We start from the raw sequence: 22,404 nt of genomic DNA on the forward strand, positions 1-22,404 counted from the left end.
TATTATATTTTTTTTTCCTTTGGCTATGCTGCACACTTTGTGGGATCTTAGCTCTCCGACCAGGGAGGGAACCAAGGCCCCTGACAGTGACGGCACTGAGTCCTAACCACTGGACCACCAGGGAACCGCCAATAAACATTCTGATGATGAGAGAAAATAAAGCTTTGGTTCTTTAAAAAAAAACAAAAAAACCCTCAATAAACTGCTGTTCTGATCTCTAAATCAACCCCTAATCAGTTAAGCCGAGGACTCTGTTCTCCCAGATCTGAATCATCCTGTGTTTCTTCATAAAACTGAGCTGTTTGCAAGGGGACCCAGGGCAGGGCTCATGCAGTCTCCACGAGGCTCAGTGCTCTCAGGGGGCCTGGGCATCCTGAGCAATCTCACTCCAGGGCCTCACGAACTTCAAGACAGATCATACCTACTTCCTTTATGGAAGCTACCAAACCCTAGCTAGCACATTAAGGCAGGCGGTATGAAGAAGGCACGTGCTTTTGAGTCAGACAGACAAGATCCACTTGGTTTTCTCATTTGTAAAATGGAGAAAATAGTCCCTTGCAGAAGTGTTGCCAGGACTGAAGAGTATGAGGTTGGCAGGGCACCCAGCACGCACGCAGGCAGCACTAAACTCATGGTAGTTACTCCTGCTGCACTCTGTCCAGGTCAAACAGAACAAAAGCTACATTAAACAACAGGGTAACAAGCAAGGAACATTTTATTGTACGCATGTTCTCAAAAAACCCCACAAAAACAGAACCCACAAACAGGAGCAAACAACAAAGGTTTCTAGCTCTCTGGGACACGCAGGGCACCCTATCTTATATAAACGTAGCTGGTAGTACAAGACAAAATGTACTAATCAACACTGCCCTTTGCCTCCCTAGTCAAAAAAGTCTAGAGAGAAAAACACTTTAAATTGTATTCTAATATAAATTTGTTGCACAATTAAACATCAACTTACTCAAAGAGTTATTGTGTAGTAAACTGCAGAAAATAGAGTAGGCATTCAATAATCTGCTCATAATTAACAATTAAGCAATAGACACACAAATATAGCATGTATTACTTATTTGTTAAACTTCACATTTATAATGAGCAGATGGTTTACCATTAATAGTAACCAGTTTGTTACATTTTTAAGATCCAGTAATGGGTCTTACATTTACCAGATCCAGTAATGAAGTAGGAAGTAATTAATGAAAACTGATTTTAGAAAATAACTCCTTGAATCTGAGCCACTGTGGTTTTATTCCATACTTAGGCCAGTTTCAACAGTTTAAATCTGTAGAACTAACAAAGTGAATGCTGTAGGGGGAGAATAAAGTGACACCACCTTCTAAAGTATAAAGTAGTATGTTTCATTTATGGCCTCTAAGCAGCAGGCCAGAACTAAGACACAGTAAACAGAGATTTACAATGTAATGAATATTCTGCTTCCATCTAATGCTGTTAAGAGTATATTCCTATCACTTCCACTAATAAAGAGCAATTTTAAAACAGGTTTAGAAGGAAGAATTGGCAAGTCTTGATCACGAACCTTTTGTTGTTGTTGTTCAGGCACTAAGTCATGTCCAACTCTGCCACCCCAAGCATACTAGATCTAAACAGAAGGATCTTCTCTTAACATTCTGTTCTTCGTGATCCCCAAGTGGGACTCTGCAGGAGTATTCAGGAATGGAAAAACTGGTAAACCATTATTTGAAGAATTATATATTGTAAGTGACCAGTTTGAGAGTAATGCAGTCAAAATAAGGCAATAACCAGAAGTCTAACTATACTCTATGTGTCCAATCACTAAAATTTTTACCCACCTCTATAAAAAATATTACCCCATTTGCTACCTTGTGTGTGACAGAGGCAAGGCAAGCCTACCACATGTGTGTTTAAAACAAAAAATGGTAGTAAGTTCTGGTGGAAAGAAAATATATTGAAACTTTCTCCTTTCTTTTTCTAGATACCTGGCTCCAATTCTTCCTGACACAGACCTCTCCCTCTTGACTTAGGTTAGTTTAACCCCTAAGGAGGCACTGTATCAGCCTTATGCCCTCTGTGAAACATTAGGTTTTTCATTAGGAGTCTTTTAAAATAAAATAGAAAGTCAAAAAGCTATGGCATATCCTTGACAGCTGCGAAACTGCTCAGTCTACCACAGACATCATAAAATCACATTTTACAGAGGCTGAAGGAAAGCAAAACCATCATGTAGCATTCTTCAGCATGGCAAGGAATAGTTCTTATTCTCTTTTCCCTTCAGTACTTCAGAGGATCCCCAGCATAGCACCTTTGTATGTATGAGCCGAACCATTAACTAAACTAAGCTGACATTCAACACTACCGTTCAGTTCCCACCACTCGATTTTCCTCCCGGATTAGTCAGCAACACACATTCTGCAAAGGGCCTAGGGCAAGTTTTGAAAGAAAACATCTTTTTCAGGTGATATAACACAAAAATTGCAAGGAGCAACAAAACCCTTCAGTCTTATTTCTGAAGGCAAGTCGACGTCTACTGCAGATCATTCTAGAACATGATAACCTGACCTCCTTTCCTTATATGTGCCACTGGCCATTAAGATATCTTAGTTTAATTGCCTGTCTTAAAACTGTTATTAAAAACACATTTTCATTAATAACTGTTATTTAAAACTGTTTAGTCCCTTAGTTATGTCACACAGAATGATGCTGTCTTGGTTTGGTCCCCTAAAAGCAATGCAGCAGTATTTTTCTATATCCATTAGTAAGACTAACAAAAATACTGCTGCTATCTATTTTAAAAGCTATCCTTAAAATAGCCCTAAAGTAACAAGACACATGAACTGCCATTAAAAACAAATAAATATTTGAATATTAAAAGACAGGCTCCCTATTTCCTACTTCTTCCCCAATCCTGGTACTAAGTGGCCAAAAACGTTTAAATTAAAATGCCATTTGATAACAAGAGATTTTGCTAACTGTTCTGGGAGTAACTTACAAGTTAGGAATACCTGTGCAAGACCTTGTTAATAGTCACTGCTCTGGGTTACCGATTTCCTTCTATGAAATAAGTTGTAACTGAAAGTCAACCTAGTTTAAAAAGCTTTGGAGTTCTCTTCTGAGGTGTCTACTGAAGTGTCATGGTATTTACAGGGGCTCATCTTGGGCTGCAAATAGACTGTCTTTCAGGAGGGCTGGGCTGTTCCATGGAGCGGACTGCTCGTTCCCCATCCCAGTCACGCTGGTAGCTGGGTTTTCCATTAGTCATCCCTAGTTGCAATGAGAAAAAGTCAGGCGGCTTGTGCGAGTCCCATGTTAACAGCACCATAGAGACGTCTTGTCCTCAGAGCACATCTGGGGGACAGGGAAGGATGTGGACTCCCTTGGTTAGTACAGACACTGTACAGCTCACTTGGTGACAACCGTAAGGGCCCGCCCACGGCACGCTGGCTGGGATGAGAAACTGAAGCGGACCACACACTAAATGCAGACATGGCACCACCTGGAGAGGACAGGTACCGTGAAGAGGTCTGTCAGTGACTAGGGGTGGAGAATATTCACAGACACCAGTGGATGAGGAGGGTCTCTGGGTTCCTAAGACCCCTGCCCCACCCCACCCCCCCGGAGAGAGATGCAAGTCCTCCTCCCTGGACCCCTGCTCTGACCGGGGAGACATGCAGGAGCCCCCGAGGGCCCAACAAGTCTAGGGGGAGGGGAGTGTGTTTGTACTTGGAATTGCTTGAAGAAACTTCCAGGCTTTAACTCTTTCATTCAGTGTTTTTCTTCTGAAACTCTCGTGTGCTAAATTACCGTCTCGGCACACGTCAGCTCACCGCTCACAAGTTGTCTCGTTGGAGTAACTCCACTCCTCGGGGACCCGCTATGTTGGTCCCCACGGATAGTTCCACAAATGCCCGAAAACACACGTTCACGTTTTGTTCTTTATAAAAATGCTCATTTGTTTTTTAGTGGCTGGCTGTCCATCCACGTGACAGGGACTGTGGAGCTAGAGGGAAGCGTCGTGTGTGGGGGAAGGCGGCCGCCGCAAAGACTCAAACCCCGCCAGCCCCCGTGTCAATGTGGAGAGAAGCCGGTGGCCAGACTGCAGCCCACCACAGGAGTCATGTCCCAAATCTGCAAGAGAAGGAGGGGGAGGACCTGGAGAGGTGGCACCAGCCCCGTGGCCCCACAGGAGGACAGACAGCGGGTACACTGGCCAACGGGTCAAGACACACAACTCATCCTCTTCTTTCCCTACAAAACTTTCTGGAGATTTACACAGTGACAAGACAATGTAGTTGGCTAAAACACAAAAAAAGCTTATAAGCAGTATTTCTCTCAATACCTCCGAATTACATCATAATAATGTTTTACTTTTATTTTGAATAAAAAGCCCATTGGGAAAAAGCCCATTTTTTAAAATTATGAAACAAATTATGACAGTTTCATGGGGCTTCTGAGGTGGCTCAGTGGTAAAAGAATCGACCTGCCAAAGCAGGAGCCGCAGGAAACATGGGCTCAATTCCTGGTTTGGGAAGATCCCTTGAAGGAGGAAATGGCACCCCACTCCAGTATTCCTGCTGGGATAATTCCACAGACAGAAGAGCCTGGTGGGCTATACAGTCCATGGGGTCGCAAACAGTTGGAGACAACTGAGCGACTGAGCACGCATGCATGTACGGCGGTTTCATAACTCAAGAACGGCACTAAGGGTAAAGCACTCACATCCAGTTTCTGTGCTAGTCACTCAGGGATTTAGCAAAGGGAAGTATGGTTATTTCTTATCAATGGGGAGTATCCTATCCAGGATAAAGGACCATTAGCCAGAGAAGGAGCGACCAGAGAAAGAGGTCAGCTAAGGCCAGGCAGTGGGAGGGAAGACCCTGGGGCCGGCTCAGGGCAGACAGTGACAGAGGGGTGGCAGGCCCTCACCAGCTTACCTGAAGAGACCGAGACAGCGGAGGGAGACCCCACTGGACTGAGCCGCCGGGAAGGGCATGGAAACTCACAAACATGCAATTTGTTAGCCAGGGCTGTCACCTGGCCATGGGGAGTTCATCCAAAGGGAAGGCGAGCTTGTCCATCAGAACTGCCTTACAAACTCACAGTGTCAGTGGAGCAGTCTGCAAGGACGTGCTAATTGAGACAATTAGGCAGCTTACCTTCACCACGCGGTCGGTCCCGCAGGTCACCATCAGGCCCCTAGCAACGTCCATGGACATGTGGGAGATGTTATGTTTTCCTTCGTGGAAGGTTGCTAGAGATGTCCGACTAACAGAGAGAAGAGAGGCCATTTAAACTCACCCGACGGTTTCTAGAGCTGAGGGATGAGTCGTCTTAGCAACATAAAGGAAATATTTACAGTAACAGTGTCAAAATTTGCTCCCCGAAATGTGGCTATGGTTTTGAAAACCAACTATAATTAAAAGATGACACAAAGCCTAAGTTGCAGGACTGGTTTTCTGGGGTTTTTTGGTCTTTCTGTTTGTTTTTGGTTGTGCCGTTCAACCTCAGGGATCTTAGTTACTCAACCAGGGACTGAACTTGCACCCTCGGTGGTGAGAGCAGAGGTCTAATCACTGGACCTCCGGGGATTCCCACAAGCAGTTTTATAAAGGATTTTCCAAAATTCCCAAAATATTTGATTTTTTTCAAGTGGACAGGCTTATACATTCCTAGACATCAGAACGAGAACCTTTAACAGAGAAGAGGAACTACACTGCATGAGACCAAGGCTGCGGGCTCCCCGCTAATCCAGGTGGGAGAGGCAGCGCTGCCCCTGGGTGCTGACCCTCACTCTTCTCCGAAGCCTGCACCCTGGCCCTATCACCAGCTCGCTGACCAATAGCAGTGGTGGTGCCACACCAGCCTTCCTACTTGGGCATCCACCAAGGTGTGCCCAGCTACTGCTTTCAAAAATGATTCAGGAGAAGGAAATGGCAACCCACTCCCGTATTCTTGCCTGGAGAATCCCGTGGACAGAGGAGCCTGGCAGGCTACAATCCATGGGGTTACAAGAGTCGGAGGCGACTTAGTGACTAAACCACTAGAGAAAGACTACCCTCAATTTGGCAGCAAGTGACAACTGTCCTTAAGATTTCTTTTTTTTCCCCTGATGGAAAAAGAAAACACTTGGAAAATGAAAATAATAAATTTTCTATTCAAATGTAAAAAAAAAAAAAAAAAAAAAATGATTCAAAAAGGAGCAGAAGTGGAGAAGGAAATGGCACCCCACTCCAGTATTCTTGCCTAGAAAACCCATGGACAGAGGAGACTGGAGGACTATGATCCATGGGGTCGCAAAGAGCCAGAAACAACTTAGAAACAACTTAGCGACTTAGCATGCATAGCTGAAATTAACACACCAAAGTAACTCAACTGCATTTCAATCAAGTACATTAAAAAAAAAAAAAGGAGCAAAAGAAAATGCTGGTCCTGCCTTCATGGATCTGCCTGATTCAGGACTGAATGGGGGACAGATGTGTCTTGTACACAGTTATTCAAGCACTAGATCACTAGGTCAGACTTTATGCGGGAGAGAATGTGGGTCTCCAGGGTTTTCCCACTAATAAAACGTCCGTGAGTGTGAGCACAGGTCGAAGCTGGGATGCTCTGTAGAGTGCCCACTCAGCCACCCAGCAGTGTGCACAAAGCCTTGACCCTCACGGCAGTCTGAGTGGCTCGGGGGTTCAGAACCGGCCGCTCATGGCCTGACCAGTCTGAGCAGCATCATTCCTCAAAGTGTTTGGGAGAAACCTGTTTTAAGTCACAAAGCCAGGGCAGAATCCTCTCCTTAGAAACTGTTTACGAGAGGAAAGATCAATACAGTCGATCCTTTGAACAACACAGATTCAAACTGCACTGGTCCACTTATATCCGGATTTTTTTACTAGTAAATATCACAGTGCTAAATGATCTGCAGACCCGTGGATAGAAGGGTCTAAGTTATACCCAGTTACACCCAACTTTAAGTTGTACCCAGATTTTCCACTGCAAGGAGGACTGGACCCTAACCACTGTGCAAGGGTCGACTGTGTATCCGTGTCATTTGTCAGGCCCTCCTACCACAGATGAACATAGTAAGACAGAGACAAGCAAACACTCACTCCTCGTCCTTGATGGAGTCGTAGCAGGAATCACAGACTCGGACCTGGAACTCGAAGCCCATAACGGGGTAGCTGGAGCGCTTACTGCTGCACTTGCCACAGACAGCCTGCCCGCACTTCCGGCAGTGATGCTTCCGGAAGGAAGGAGGGAAAGGAAGAGTTAACCTCTTGTTTTAAGGTACGTGGTTTCCCTTTGGAGTAGGGGAATGGGATTGGGGATGATGTGCCTTGAATGATAGGGTTAAGTCACTTCAGTCATGTCCGACTCTTTGTGACCCCATGGACTGTAGTCCACCAGGTTCTTCTGTCCATAAGATTCTCCCGGCAAGATACTGGAGTAGGTTGCCATTCCCTTCTCCAGTCCTTGAATTATAATCACCCCTAATTCAATGTATCAATTAACACACAAAAGGCAGACAATTTCAACACTTTCAAGAATTTCCAAATATCCTTGCTTTGTTATTGGTGAAATATTGATTTTTACTCATTCATATTTTCAGCCTAGATGACAACAAACAACGTTAAAACCAAGTTCAAGCTCATTTAGGAACCCAAATGGCTAGAGACTTTGGGAAGGAAAAACTTATTTCCATAACAAAGAAAAGTTTGGAAGTAAAGTTTTAAATGTAATTTGCCCTCATTAAGAAACAAACATCCATAATCATGTTTTGCTCTTTCTTTTACTCTTTCGAATTATGATTCTGGAAATGAGCTTCAAGAACATTCCAAAACAGTCCAGCTATTATCACTACTTATGACATATTTGTATTTTTAAACCACTAAAATTTTGTGACCCATACCTTTCCATGCTCTTCTATTAGCTGTTAACTAATAAGATTAAAATTAATTCTCCGTGTTTTCTTTGAAGTAGGGACTACTTCACCCACCAGTTACTACCAGCCATGTGTTGTGAGAACGAGGCTAAAGACAGAATATTGCTGCAGTTTCTGAGCATTAGAATGTTATGAGTGATAAAATAATTCCTACACTGGCAGTCTTATATCTGACCTTGCTATAGAGTAGCTTCATAAGTAAAAGTTTATTGACACACACAAACTTTCCACCAATTCTTTATAGAGGGTACAACCCATAAGAAAAGCAATTAAAATTGGCACTCCTTTTTTACTTACCTGCACAAATTCACATTCAATCTGAGTGAATGGCTACCTTCAAGGCTGCTGCAGAACTATACTTTTTGTAGAATTTAGTATTACATGAATACCTAATGGTAAGAGCTTCCTTGAAATCTACAGGCTATCTGGAACATGTTTCTTCAATTAATTTACAAAATTAAAAAACAGTACATACTTGAAACATGCTTAACAGAAATGCTCCAGGTATACTCACATGGAATAATCTAAAATTCTTACTGTCAAGAGTATTCCAGTGAGGGCTAATCTGTTACTTTTTATCTGTTCATGAAAGTTGAAGGCTTAGAGGCTGAGTTCATTCTGACTTTGTGCTGGGCTGGTACAAATACTAACTTTAACAGTAGCCCAAAACTCAGAGCTCTTTCATCCATTTACAAATAGGCTCTGAGGGTTTTCTGGACATCCCTGCTTTCCCAATGCAGGATGAGGGATGGCACACTTTGGGAAAATTAAGTCTCACTATTACCCCAGGAAAGATCTACTCATATTTGTCACACAATGATGGTGACATCACAAATGTAGGCATTAACAGCACTCATTGGGAAAAGTGTGATTCCAAATAAAATGTTACACTAATCATGTAAATAACAAAATGTGATTAACACAGTGACAACTGGATGCCAGCTACTCACCTGTCTCAACCCCAGTGTCTTTGTGTCCCACATCTGCTTAATATTCCAGAAAAAGGGCTGTTCACATTTCTGACAAGAATCACTTTCCAGCCATTGAGGAGCCTGGGGGAGGAGAAAGACCCAACATCAGAGCATCTGCTTATTTATACTGAGTTTTCAGAAATTAATACAACAGTTCTAGACCTCACTAGGGTTCTTTTTTTTTTTTAACTTCTCTATGTCTTATAGCTGTTTCCATATTCATTCAATATTATGCTTGTGTTTTGAGTAATCTTTGTCATTTTTGCAATGTTTCAAGATTGTTTAATTTTAGATTGTTCAACCTATAGACAGGAGGGACGAATTCAGTTTGCATTATGAACTCTTAAGAGTTGTCCTTGCATATTTGACCTCAATCACTTGGCATCATATACATGCAATAAAAATAGAAAATATTCTAAAATTATACCAAAGATAATGAAGTAAGGAATAACCTTTTCTTGATTGTGAAAGTTAACACTCAAGAAAAATTTATCTGATAAAAAGAGAAAATGATGGGAGAACCAGAGAACTCAAACTACACCGACCCTTAAAAAATCTTCAGTGAAGACGGTCAGCTTTATAGATTCGAGAAGGTGGTTAAAGAGTGAGTGTCCCTAATTCTTTGTTTCCTAGCACATTAAAACCTTTGGCGTTCCCATTTCTTATTTTAGATATGGCATTAGAAGTATTTCTACATAAGACAGCCATTACAACAGTCTTTCTTCCTGGAGTGGGGGTGGGGAAGGCACCCACAAACAGAATGAAGCAGGCTAAGACAGAAGAGCCTTCTGTAAATGATTGGGGCAATGCTGGAAGTGGGAAGGGAGGACACAAAGAGCGAAGAGGAAATGCATACCCATGTGACAAGGTTACTACCAATGTAGAACTGCTCATTTCTGTGATCAGGGAAGAGAGGACGGGGTTTGAGAACCCTGACTGTGAACATCCCTCAAGGAAAACCCGTGACACAGCGGGGCCTGCTGCCAACATCACAGGAATGTTTAATTGCAGCAGAAGGAAAGCAGGGCCACTGTCTAGTCGTAGTTTGTGACACAGGCCAGTGTAACTCCCGCAACACCACCCATATGTGGTGGTGCAGTCACATGGAACAATCAGCGCAAAAATGTCTTCATGGCAGCGATATTCAAGTATGAGTACACAATGGGTAAAGTTGTGAGCATTAAATGCATCAATATTTGCAGTGCTTTGCATAGTGCCTGGTATACAGCAAGTGCCATATAAGTCCACCAGTGTGCCAAGGGGTTTATTTTGCTTCATTCTCAACACAACCCTAGGAGATGGACAGCAATGTTTTCTCAGTTTTACAGGCAAAGAAACTGTGGCTCAGAGACTGAAGCGACTGTCCATGGCTGGTCAATGGGTGGAGTTCCCAGAAGAAGCAGGACTCCAGCCCACATCTTTGCACTTGTCCACTGCACTCTACACAGCCTCTGGACATGGTCCTCTTCATTTCAACAAGGTCTCCAGACATGTTTCTGGAGTATGACAACCAATGGGACTGAATTCCTGCCCTCAGGGAGCATAATTCTGTCTAAGGGTTAGGGAAGAATATCATTTTGCTGAGCTGAAGGGGACAGGGACACAAGGAAAGAAAAAATATGCTTAAAATAATCAGATAATGGACAAAAAAACAAACTAATAAATAGACTTTTTGGAACATATTTTAATATAAGAAATAACCATAACTTTGTTTCTTTTAATAGGATTAAGTGTTATGGTATAAGCTCTCATGAACCATCCTACTGAATGCTCATTCTCTAAGTAGAAAAAGTTTTCTTTTGTGCTGAGAAGAGCAAAAGGGAACATGATTTAGTGACTGCTGCACTCTCTTTTCTAAATCTTGTTTCGTCTGTCTAACCTGGACAAAGATGATGTAACAAGAACCGCAGGGCACTGATAATCTGTTTTGCATTAGTGTATAAAATACTTCCCATTCTGTAATCAACTAGCTTCAAATATAATTTCTTCACGTGGATTTATTATGGCTACTTGCTCATCTATGTCTCTTGCCTCCTTCCAAAAAGGAGTCCCTTTGATTACAATCTGGCAGGGATTGTCTGCTTCCAACCTGCCTGTGTGGTGGCCAACAGCCACTGTGGGTTGGAAATGCCCCAGTCAGTGTTTCCAGGTGACTCAGAAAGAAATTCCCAGCAAGGACTGTGGGGCTAGAGAATCTGGCGTTAATCCTCTTGGCTGGTGCCTAAGGAAGTCCTACAAATTGTAGAAAACCCTACTGCAAGGTCAGAATCTCATATACCAGAGGCTGCTTACTTTTGCACTTATATTTACTCAGTTGGTAAAAACAAAACAACCAAACCAAAAAGTCCTACTAAATATATTGCATCATTTTGACATAATTTTCTTTCCCACCAACACTACCAACCACCGAGACAGTGTTACCAGCTAGTGTGCACATGATTTGGGATAACTGTCCGTAAGTGATTCAGAGGAAAAGAGTGCCCCCCCGCCACAAACACACAGGAAGCCAGGAAGCACCTTGAATGAGTGGCCCCCAAAGAGACAATGGGAATCTCTTCTTTCCCTAGAGGTACAAATAACCTCACACTCACATAACCTTGGAGGTAAGAACTCTGCTTCTACTTTCCACTTCTAAAAGGACTTAGCAAGGATGAGAACAGTGGATTGAAACCCAAGTAATTAAACCCTTACAAGAGCCACCAGTAGCATCAGGCCCCGATGGTCTCCTCCCTCCTGATTCACGGAATATATCCTCTCCCCATCCTCCCCCTGAGTTTCCTGCTCTCTCAAAATTAGACTGAAGAGCAACAAGTCTAGGAAACAGAGCCTGGCGTACTGCAGTGCATGGGGTTACAAAGAGTCGGACACAACTGAGCGACTGAACTGAACAGAGGAAACAGCGCAGTACACTAGCTGCTGATGTTGCATGAAACTAGTAGATGACAAATACATAACCCAGTTCAGATAAACCTTTGCAAAGGCAGTATCACACATTCTGTAATACTGAGTCAATTTTATATATGTTTAATAACAAGTTATTCTAAGCCTTACCAAAAAGCTTCTTAGAAAATTCAAACAGAGAAATTAACCAGCAGACATGCCATCAAGATTTCCTCTATTTGACTTGTCTTACAAGGTCACTCGGAGAAGGCAATGGCACCCCACTCCAGTACTCTTGCCTGGAAAATCCCATGGACGGAGGAGCCTGGTAGGCTACAGTCCATGGGGTTGCTAAGAGTTGGACACGACTGAGGGACTTCACTTTCACTTTTCCCGTTCATGCACTGGAGAAGGAAATGGCAACCCACTCCAGTATTCTTGCCTGGAGATTCCCAGGGATGGCGGAGCCTGGTGGGCTGCCGTCTATGGGGTCGCAAAGAGTTGGACACGACTGAAGCGACTTAGCAGCAGCAGCACAAGGTCACTAAAAAACTAGCAATCAGTACTTCTCCAGATTACAAATGAAATTTTATTATTTATAGGGTAATGTATTTCCTTCACTAGATTGCAAGTTTCTGGCAGGCAAGAATCTTTATGTATAGAGCACAGTAATTATAAAGTCTGGAAGTGTAATGTCCTGTAAAGTAATGTCGCTTTTTGTTTTTGGTTTTTTTTTAATAGACTGAACCCCTCGGATTATGTCCCCGAGGGTATGCTAAAGATGCAAATGTATTCAGGGAGAATCAGACTCGCAAGTAATCAGAGGCGACACAAAGCAGACATGTGCAGGGCTTGTTGGGAATGCTGCATTCATGCCTGGCATCCACTGCAGTGGGCAGCAAGCTGACCTACACGCTGTATAAACGACAGCACTTGGAACACATCGCGTGACATCACAGTAAGTGTCATTTTTGATTAGCTGCTCAATTGTGCAACCCCATAGATTGTAGCTCTCCAGGCTCCTCTGTCCATGGGATTTTCCAGGCAAAAATACTGGAGTGGGTTGCCACTTCCTTCTCTAGGGGATCTTCCTGACCCAGGGATCAAATCTGTGTCTCCTGCATTGGCAGGCGGATTCTTTACCACTGAGCCACCTGGGAAGCCCTGTCACAATATGTACAATAATACAATATCACTTATGAGGTATATGTACCTAAGTTTCCAGGGCCACCATTTAGGTAATCAATAAATGCTTCTGAAGTTAAACCATAAGTCCCTAACCCCCCTCACAAAAAAATCTTCTTTGGAATCAACGCCACTCTCTACATCACAGGTTGTAGACGTCACTTGGGAAAGACAGATAATAGATAATACCTTTGCTGGTAAAGATGAGAATGGAAATCCTGCCTGGAAATCATCTGACAACATCTATAAAAAGCCTTAAGAATGTACATACCCTTGACCCAAAAGGGTCTATTTTCAGAATTTTGTCTGAAATAAATAACTGAACAATCACACAATGACAAGGTAAAAAATGTTCACTGCAGCATTATTTAAAATAGAAAAAAAAGAGAGATTGTTTATAGTGTCTGTCTAAATAACTGGAAGGGAGCTTAGAGATCATCCCATTCAATGATTTCACTTGATGGAAGAAGGAACGAAGATGAGGAAATTCAGCCACTTAGAACTCAGGTCTCGTGAAAAGAACACTGTAGTGACACGGACTCAGTGGGACAGAACTCATGGAAAATAAAAGCAGAGAACGGGGATGTATTTTCCCAGATAAGCTATGCCCCTGGTGAGTGTCTCGGGGATCCCATGACAGATGTGGAGCACCACCTTGGAGCAGCTGCCTGCAGTCCATTCCTGGGACGGGCGGGACTGTCTCCAGCACCCTCTCCGTGTACTTCCCTGTGAAAATCAGCCCAAATGCCCCGTGTGTGTACTGCTTGTCCCTGGGGAAGCTCTCCAGTGAGTGGAGGACACAGTCACAGTGACACACAGGACCTCATTAGACAACAACCAGTAAGCACAGTGGGGAGGAGCTGGGGCTGCCTGCACCTCCAGCCAAAGGGTGGAGAACCAAGAGGTGGGTTGTGGGACCTGCCCGGGTCAACCCTGCCCTGCTCTCTCTTACCTCCTCTCTGCTAACGTCCATGTTCCACACTGCAATTCCACCGTCCGAGGAACAGGAGACCAGCTGCCTCGTGAGCTGAAGGTAACACAGCGCCTGCACCCTGTCACTGCAAACACACAGCAGTCACTGTCTCCAACTGGGAGACACACACGCTGCCTTCACGCAGCCTCGTCTCCAGCTGGGACACACACACGCTGTCCTCACGCAGCCTCCAATGTCTCCCCTCGCTGGAATCAGCAACTGGCGCTTTATCACTGACTATTTGGTATGGTCATCTGGATCCCTGTATATACTTTACCAGGCATTCTATAATGTATTATACAGAATAACAGTTACTATGAAATAAACGCTACTACTTTCAAATCCGCCATTAAGAACTGCTGGTCAGAGAGGAGATAGTGACCACAGTTTTCTGGACCAACCACTATAATTTCTTTCCAGGTACACAAGATTGTTTCTGAACAAGTAGGTGTTCAGAACTTAAGAGGTGTTCACCTCTTAAAGGAGGTGTAACTCCCTTAGTTACATAATCCCTAAGAACAAGCAACTGAATGCGATGGAGATTACTGGTGCACACACATGCGTGCATGCGCACGCACACACACACACACACTCTGACAGGGTAAGGGAATCTGCCCTGCTCCAGCATGCTTGTCTGCTTCCTCCTCTGGAAGCCCTAGGAAACAACCTCTTGACTTGTAGATTTGTGGGGAGAAGCTTTCCTCTCCTTGGCTGCTTTTCAACTTGACTCTGCTCATAGCCAAGCAACAGACAAGCCTACCCAATGAGGAGGAAAGGGTTCCTCTTAAAGACTAGACGGCAAAACCTGAGCATTAAAATGTCATAGCTTAGGCGGAGCAGGACTGGGTCAATCCAGACACTATCCCTTAATGAAATTTGCTAATGAGACTGGCTTAAGTGTCGCTCAGCAGGCCGTCTTCCGAGGTCAAAGTCCCCAACCGTGGTCTCGAACCCACTTCTGCCTGAAGCAGACATTTCACTGGGGTGACTCCTTGGCAGATAAAGGTATAAGCAAGCTCGATCACGTGGGGAGCTGGAAGGATGCGGTTTGGAGACAGTGGCCTCAGCATACTCACGCCTCCCCCTGCCTCGCCCCAGCTTGGATTCCACTCCCAACCCTCCCCCCAGTCACGCACTGGTGGCCCTGGAGCAGGAGCGTGCGGCCCTTCCTTCCTCCGATGTCCCACATGATGACGCTGTTGTCGGACGCTCCTGAGAAGAGTAACCGTTGGATAGGGTCCCACCAGAGGCAGGCGATGCTCCCTAGGGGTGAGAGAGGGAGGTTAGCTGGAACTCTCCACCGGCACACGCACAACTGATGACAGAAGGCTGGCCCAGGACCAGCTGAGTCTGGATGTAAAAATGGATCTTCGTTGTATAAAAGGGCGTCTAACACTTTATCATGAATCACGGAGGAGACACGGCACAACCCCTACCCAAGCTACAAGAGGAGGCTTTTCAGTAGTTGTACATCAAACTACTCTGAACACCAAGGTGTTTAAAAGAAGATTTTCCTGCTCTATACCAAAAAATTATAAAATAGCTACACATGAGGGTTAGTTCAGAAAAAGCTTTTGAAAGGAAAAAAAAAAAAGCTAACAGTATCTAAAGAGCAAAGGCAGTGAAAGTTTCAGGAGTTATCTAAGATAAAAGTCTGGATTATTCCAGGTCTCTGGGACCTTGCGGGTGTCCTACCCCAGGATGCCTCTGTTTAAGGAAATTAAGTGCCTTAGAGGAAGGAAAAAAAAAAAAATGTGAAATTGTATCACATGATTATGACAGAGAATGCAGGTAAAAATCCAAATCCTACGTTTCACATTCTATGTTGACTAAACTTACTAAATTTGATACCCTTGGGAAAAATCTTTCTTTCTACAGATTTCTCTTTCAACAGATCTCTTCATTGTTCCATTAACTGCTGCTTGCCTAGAAAAAATTAATAAACTTATTAAACCAGTCACACAAGCTAATATCATTTTTGGTGGGTGTATAGAAAACTGGCAAAGCCATATTCAAAAGCAAACCACATGAGACTAGTTTCTCACAGAAGCTTAACCAAAGTGAAAAAAGAAGTACTGCGCAAAACTGGCTTCAGGGATCAATTCTGCAGAAACCCTAGCCTTGTTTGATCCTATGAACCCTGTTTTTCAGCTAGAGCCTAACATCAGACAAGCCAGCTCTTTCTACATGAACCCTGCTGAGCAGCTATCAGAACCCATTCTGTCCTGAGCAACCCAGAGAACACTTAAAAGGCTGGGATCATGAGACCATGAGTCATCAACAGAAAGTGGTTTCTGAGGGCCTGTGTTTTCCTGCCTTTAGATTTATCTACTCAAACTTACTGTCCTTCCCTCCCCCTCTTCCTCTACAAGGTCACAGACTCAGGTTTATCTAAATAAATTACCTACAGAGGACATTTAAACTTGCTGTACTTAAAAACACTATTTTCATAAATCAATCCATCATTAATCCCTTCAACAAACCCCTAATTCTTTAGTCTGAACCAGATGGTCTCAAAGCTTCTAATCTGTTATGAAATACAGTCAATTGAGCCTTAAAACCTTTCCACGAAGGCTTGCCAACTCACTGTGCTACAGAAATAACCGAATTCCGCCCAGTCATCCTTCTCCCTCAGTCCCTCCCCAGTGGCTATTTCCCAAATAAAGACAGAACCAGCTCATGCACTTCTTCCAACTGTGCTGACCGACCTACTGTGTCTTGCTCAGTGTCCTAGAAAGAGACAAATTTAAAACAGTAATAACAACCTTCTTCCAAAGGTCCTACCATATATACGAAATTTTAAAAAGGTCCTTCTGAAAGTAATTTAATTAAAGAAGGGAAACAGAACAGAAAGTAATGTCACACAAGTATTACAAATCTAGACGGGATCTGGACAACCTGAAACCCAACCCCATACCTTGCCTTCACTTAGTTTTCACTCTAAGATCTTCTGGGACTGAAGTCCCATATCTGGCCAGTCAAACTGAAACCTGACAAGATCTTAGGGAGCTCATCATTCATGAAGCCATAGAGCTGAGAACTAGATTTGGATGCCCATATTAGGTGAAAAGGGCATCCCAGGTGACACTAGTGGTAAAGAAACCACCTGCCAATGCAGGAGACGTAAGACTCTGGTTCGATCCCTGCGTCAAGAAGATCCCCTGGGGGAGGGCATGGCAACCTGCTCCAGTGTTCTTGCTTGGAGAATCTCCACAGACAGAGGAGCCAGGAGGGCTACAATCCATATGGTTGCAAAGAGTAGGACACGACTAAAGTGACTTAGCAGGCACGCATACACACATACTAGGTGAAAGACAGCAGTGATCACACAGCCTACCTTCATGTCCTTTAAGAGTGGTAATAACTGAACAGGTGCTCTGTTCAAGTTTCAGCAGGGTGATCTGTCCAGAGTAATCGCCAACAAATGCATACTGAGTATCAAAGTCATATCTGTGGAGAAGCAGTCAAGGATGTATAAAACAATCCGTCTCAAAGTTATAAAGCAGTAAATGTACATTCTACAAAGGGTAAACACAAACCTAAAACCATGAGAAAACAAACACTCCACTGAAAATCATACAGCATGGAAACATCGAAGAAAAAAATGTTTTAAGCTGTAATTATTGGGAAAATTCATTCATTCAATAAGCATTCACTGAGTACCTGTTAGGAGAAGGCAATGGCAACCCACTCCAGTACTCTTGCCTGGAAAATCCCATGGATGGAGGAGCCTGGTAGGCTACAGTCCACGGGGTCGTGGAGAGTCGGACACGACTGAGCGACTTCACTTTCACTTTTCCCTTTCATGCACTGGAAAAGGAAATGGCAACCTACTCCAGGATTCTTGCCTGGAGAATCCTAGGGACGGCGGAGCCTGGTGGGCTGCCGTCTATGGGGTCGCACAGAGTCGGACACGACTGAAGTGACTTGGCAGAGTACCTGTTATTGTTTCAATGATATCGTAGGAACTGGCAACAAAAAAAGATAAAAGAGCTGATAGAGACATAAAAATAAGCAATTATACTCAAATTATAGTAAAGTTTTAAAATGTAAAATACTTATAATGAAAACAGTCAAAAAGAACTGGAAGAAAATGCTTTTTATATGTAAAATAATGTAAATATGTAAATAATGTAAAACTGAGAGCAAATGACGTGAACTCATCTTTTGCGGGGCCTAGATGACTCAGATTTAAGTGAAGAGGATGGTTTATTTTAAATTGCTGTGAAGGGTTTAACCATCAAAAAGGCAGTAATTTGGGGCAGTAGTAAATTAAAAATTTAAAAATATATTAACTATTGGTAACAACTTGTTATTAACACTTGGTTACTCTATGGCCGAGTACTGGAATGGGTGAATTTAACTCAGATGACCATTACATCTACTACTGTGGGCAGGAATCCCTTAGAAGAAATGGAGTAGCCATTGTGGTCAATGAAAGAGCCCGAAATGCAGTACTTGGATGCAATCTCAAAAACGACAGAATGATCTCTGTTCGTTTCCAAACCATTCAATATCACGGTAATCCAAGTCTATGCTCCAACCAGTAATGGTGAAGAAGCTGAACAGTTCTGTGAAGACCTACAAGACCTTCTAGAACTAACACCCAAAGAAGATGTCCTTTTCATTATAGGGGACTGGAATGCAAAAGTAGGAAGTCAAGAAACACCTAGAGTAACAGGCAAATTTGGCCTTGGAGTCAGAATGAAGCAGGGCAAAGGCTAATAGAGTTTTCCCAAGAGAACGCACTGGTCATAGCAAACACCCTCTTCCAACAGCACAAGAGAAGACTCTACACGTGGACATCACCAGATGGCCAACACCGAAATCAGACTGATTATATTCTTTGCAGCCAAAGATGGAGAAGCTCTATATAGTCAGCAAAAACAAGACCGGCAGCTGACTGTGGCTCAGATCATGAACTCCTTATTGCCAAATTCAGACTTAAATTGAAGAAAGTGGGGAAAACCACTAGACCATTCAGGTATGCTGCTGCTGCTGCTGCTAAGTTGCTTCAGTCATGCCCGACTCTGTGCAATCCCACAGACAGCAGCCCACCAGGCTTCCCCGTCCCTGGGATTCTCCAGGCAAGAACACTGGAGTGGGTTGCCATTTCCTTCTCCAATGCATGAAAGTGAAAAGTGAAAGTCAAGTCGCTCAGTCATGTCCAATTCCTAGCGACCCCATGGACTGCAGCCTTCCAGGCTTCTCCATCCATGGGATTTTCCAGACAAGAGTACTGGAGTGGGTTGCCATTGCCTTCTCCATTCAGGTATGACTTAAATCAAATCCTTATGATTATACAGTGGAAGTGAGAAATAGATTTAAGAGACTAGATCTGATAGAGAGTGCCTGATGAACTATGGAAAGAGGTTAGTGACATTATACAGAAGACAGGGAGCAAGACCATTCCCAAGAAAAAGGAATGCAAAAAAGCAAAACGGCTGTCTGAGGAGGACTTACAAAAAGCTGAGAAAAGAAGAGAAGCCAAAAGCAAAGGAGAAAAGGAAAGATATACCCATGTGAATGTAGAGTTCCAAAGAACAGCAGGAGAGATAAGAAAGCCTTCCTCAGCGATCAGTGCAAAGAAATAGAGGAAAATAATAGAATGGGAAAGACTAGAGATCTCTTCAAGAAAATTAGAGATACCAAGGGAATATTTCATGCAAAGATGGGCTTGATAAAGGACAGAAATGGTATGGACCTAACAGAAGCAGAAGATATTAAGAAGAGGTGGCAAGAATACACAGAAGAACTGTACAAAAAAGATCTTCACGACCCAGATAATCATGATGGTGTGATCACTCACCTAGAGCCAGACATCCTGGAATGTGAAGTCAAGTGGGCCTTAGGAAGCATCATTACAAACAAAGCTAGAAGAGGTGATGGAATTCCAGTTGAGCTATTTCAAATCCTCAAAGATGATGCTGTGAAAGTGCTGCACTCGATATGCCAGCAAACCTGGAAAACTCAGCAGTGGCCACAGGACTGGAAAAGGTCAGTTTTCATTCCAATCCCAAAGAAAGGCAATGCCAAAGAATGCTCAAACTACCGCACAATTGCACTCATCTCACACACTAGTGAAGTAATGCTCAAAATTCTCCAAGCCAGGCTTCAACAATACGTGAACCATGAACTTCCAGATGTTCAAGCTGGTTTTAGAAAAGGCAGAGGAATCAGAGATCAAATTGCCAACATCCGCCGGATGGAAAAAGGAAGAGAGTTCCAGAAAAACACATCTACTTCTGCTTTATTGACTATGCCAAAGCCTTTGACTGTGTGGATCACAATAAACTGTGGAAAATCCTGAAAGAGATGGGAATACCAGATGACCTGACCTGCTTCTTGAGAAATCTGTATGCAGGTCAAGAAGCAACAGTTCGAACTAGACATGGAACAGGGTAGTTCCAAATAGGAAAAGGAGTACTTCAAGGCTGTATATTGCCACCCTGCTTATTTAACTTACATGCAGAGTACATCATGAGAAATGCTGGGCTGGAAGAAGCCCAAGCTGGAATCAAGATTGCCGGGAGAAATATCAATAACCTCAGATATGCAGATGACACCACCCTTATGGCAGAAAATGAAGAAGAACTAAAGAGCCTCTTGATGAAAGTGGAAGAGGAGAGTGAAAAATTTGGCTTAAGGCTCAACATTTAGAAAACTAAGATCATGGCATCCGGTCCCATCACTTCATGGTAGATAGATGGGGCACCAGTGGAAACAGTGGCTGACTTTGTTTTTCTGGGCTCCAGGATCACTGCAGATGGTGACTGCAGCCATGAAATTAAAAGACGCTTACTTTGGAAGGAAAGTTATGACCAACCTAGACAGTATATTAAAAAGAAGAGACATTACTTTGCCAACAAAGGTCTGTCTAGTCAAGGCTATGGTTTTTCCAGTGGTCATGTATGGATGTGAGAGTTGGACTGTGAAGAAAGCTGAGCGCCCAAGAATTGATGCTTTTGAACTGTGGTGTTGGAGAGGACTCTTGAGAGTCCCTTGGACTGCAAGGAGATCCAACCAGTCCATCCTAAAGGAGATCAGTCCTGGGTGTTCATTGGAAGGACTGATGTTGAAGCTGAAATTCTAATACTTTGGCCACCTGATGCAAGAGCTGACTCATTGGAAAAGACCCTGATGCGGGAAAGATTGAGGGCAGGCGGAGATGAGGATGACAGAGGACGAGATGGTTGGATGGCATCACTGACTCAATGGACATGAGTTTGGGTAGATTCTGGGAGTTGGTGATAGACAGCAAGGCCTGGCATGCTGCAGTCTATGGGGTCGCAAAGAGTCAGACACGACTGAGAGACTGAACTGAACTGAACTCTATGGCCATAGCAGTTTGTGGCAAATCAGGTGTCTACACACAACAAGATAATTACTGTTTCAATTCCAAAACATGGATCAAAAAAAGGAAGACCACAGGCTGGGCCACAATGATGTGATTCTGTGCTATCTTCTATTAATCCATACAAAAGCCTAACACATAACAGAAAAGCTTATATAGTACATGATATTTCTGAGTAGTCTTCCCTTGTTTGATTCTAAAGTGTATGGTACTCTTTTAAGTATCTCATGCTGTACATTCATTTGGAGCAAACGTTTTTTTAAAGGCTTTCAATGGAAGAATGTCACTACACCAGATGTCCAACACTGAAAGAGAAAATACCATGGGGCGTTTGCCTGTGGCTGACAGCCTTGACCTCGCCGGCAGTGACACACAGCTACCACAGGCAGCCCAATGCGAGCGTGTGCTCTACATGAAACAAATCCAACAGAGCAGAATTTCAGAGCAGCAATTTCTTAACATTTGAGGGATCCAGAGGCACCTTCGAGAGTCATGTAAGGATTATGAACCCTCTTCAAACACACACAAGAAAACTAAAAAGTCCTTGTAGCCCATTTATGAATTCCAGGGTCACAGATTCTTGTATTCTCTTGCCAGGTCTGCAAATAACCCACTACTAGAAGATGCATTCCTTTTTTTTCTCTCTACACAACATAAAGTCTTTTCTTTCACTTCGAAAAGCAAAGGAGTGAAGGGAGGGGTCTGCATTAACGAGGTTTAGATTTTCTGCGATTTCTGTATTAAAACACCTAGAGCACACCCCAGCAGAGAACAGCAATTCATTTATTACTTTTAGTAAACCATTTTTAAAAGTATTTCGTTTGTTTGTTTTAATGTGGACCACTTTTAAAGTCCTTACTAAATGTGTTACCATAGTTTTTCTGTTTTATGTTTTGGATATTTTGGCCAAGAGGCATGTGGGATTTTAGTTCCCTGACCAGGGATCAAACCCACACCCTCTGCATTGGGAGGCCAAGTCTTAACCACCAAGTCCTAATAAACCAATTTTATACCCAAGAAAGGAGAGACAGAAATTCTTCGATTTTATGTGAAATATGTAGGAATCATTCAGCCTTTAGATCTCAATTAGCAATTTAGGATCAGGTGCAGAGCTAACTCCTGAGACCGGGAA

At 43.3% G+C, this 22,404-nt stretch overlaps 1 protein-coding gene across 2 annotated transcripts in view; it reads right to left on the reverse strand.

The window, feature by feature from the left end:
* Nucleotides 1-697: 697 nt before the first annotated feature.
* The window catches only part of WDFY1 (WD repeat and FYVE domain containing 1), a 58,195-nt gene continuing 36,488 nt past the window's right edge, over nucleotides 698-22,404 (reverse strand). The window contains exons 6-12 of one of the 2 annotated variants that reach the window (XM_081579641.1): nucleotides 17,256-17,368; nucleotides 15,055-15,181; nucleotides 13,898-14,003; nucleotides 8,860-8,961; nucleotides 7,077-7,207; nucleotides 5,133-5,241; nucleotides 698-4,104 (exon numbers count right to left, since the gene is read on the reverse strand). In XM_081579641.1, the coding sequence (XP_081435767.1) occupies nucleotides 4,045-4,104; nucleotides 5,133-5,241; nucleotides 7,077-7,207; nucleotides 8,860-8,961; nucleotides 13,898-14,003; nucleotides 15,055-15,181; nucleotides 17,256-17,368 (748 nt within the window). In that variant the 3' untranslated portion in view covers nucleotides 698-4,044. Of the gene's footprint in view, nucleotides 4,105-5,132; nucleotides 5,242-7,076; nucleotides 7,208-8,859; nucleotides 8,962-13,897; nucleotides 14,004-15,054; nucleotides 15,206-17,222; nucleotides 17,369-22,404 lie in introns of both variants that reach the window. The other variant, XM_081579640.1, reaches the window with a different exon arrangement.

The sequence above is a fragment of the Giraffa tippelskirchi genome, chromosome 3 (genome assembly GCF_054371585.1).
Source record: "Giraffa tippelskirchi isolate mGirTip1 chromosome 3, T2T-mGirTip1v1.2.pri, whole genome shotgun sequence".
In the NCBI taxonomy this organism is placed as follows: domain Eukaryota; kingdom Metazoa; phylum Chordata; class Mammalia; order Artiodactyla; family Giraffidae; genus Giraffa; species Giraffa tippelskirchi.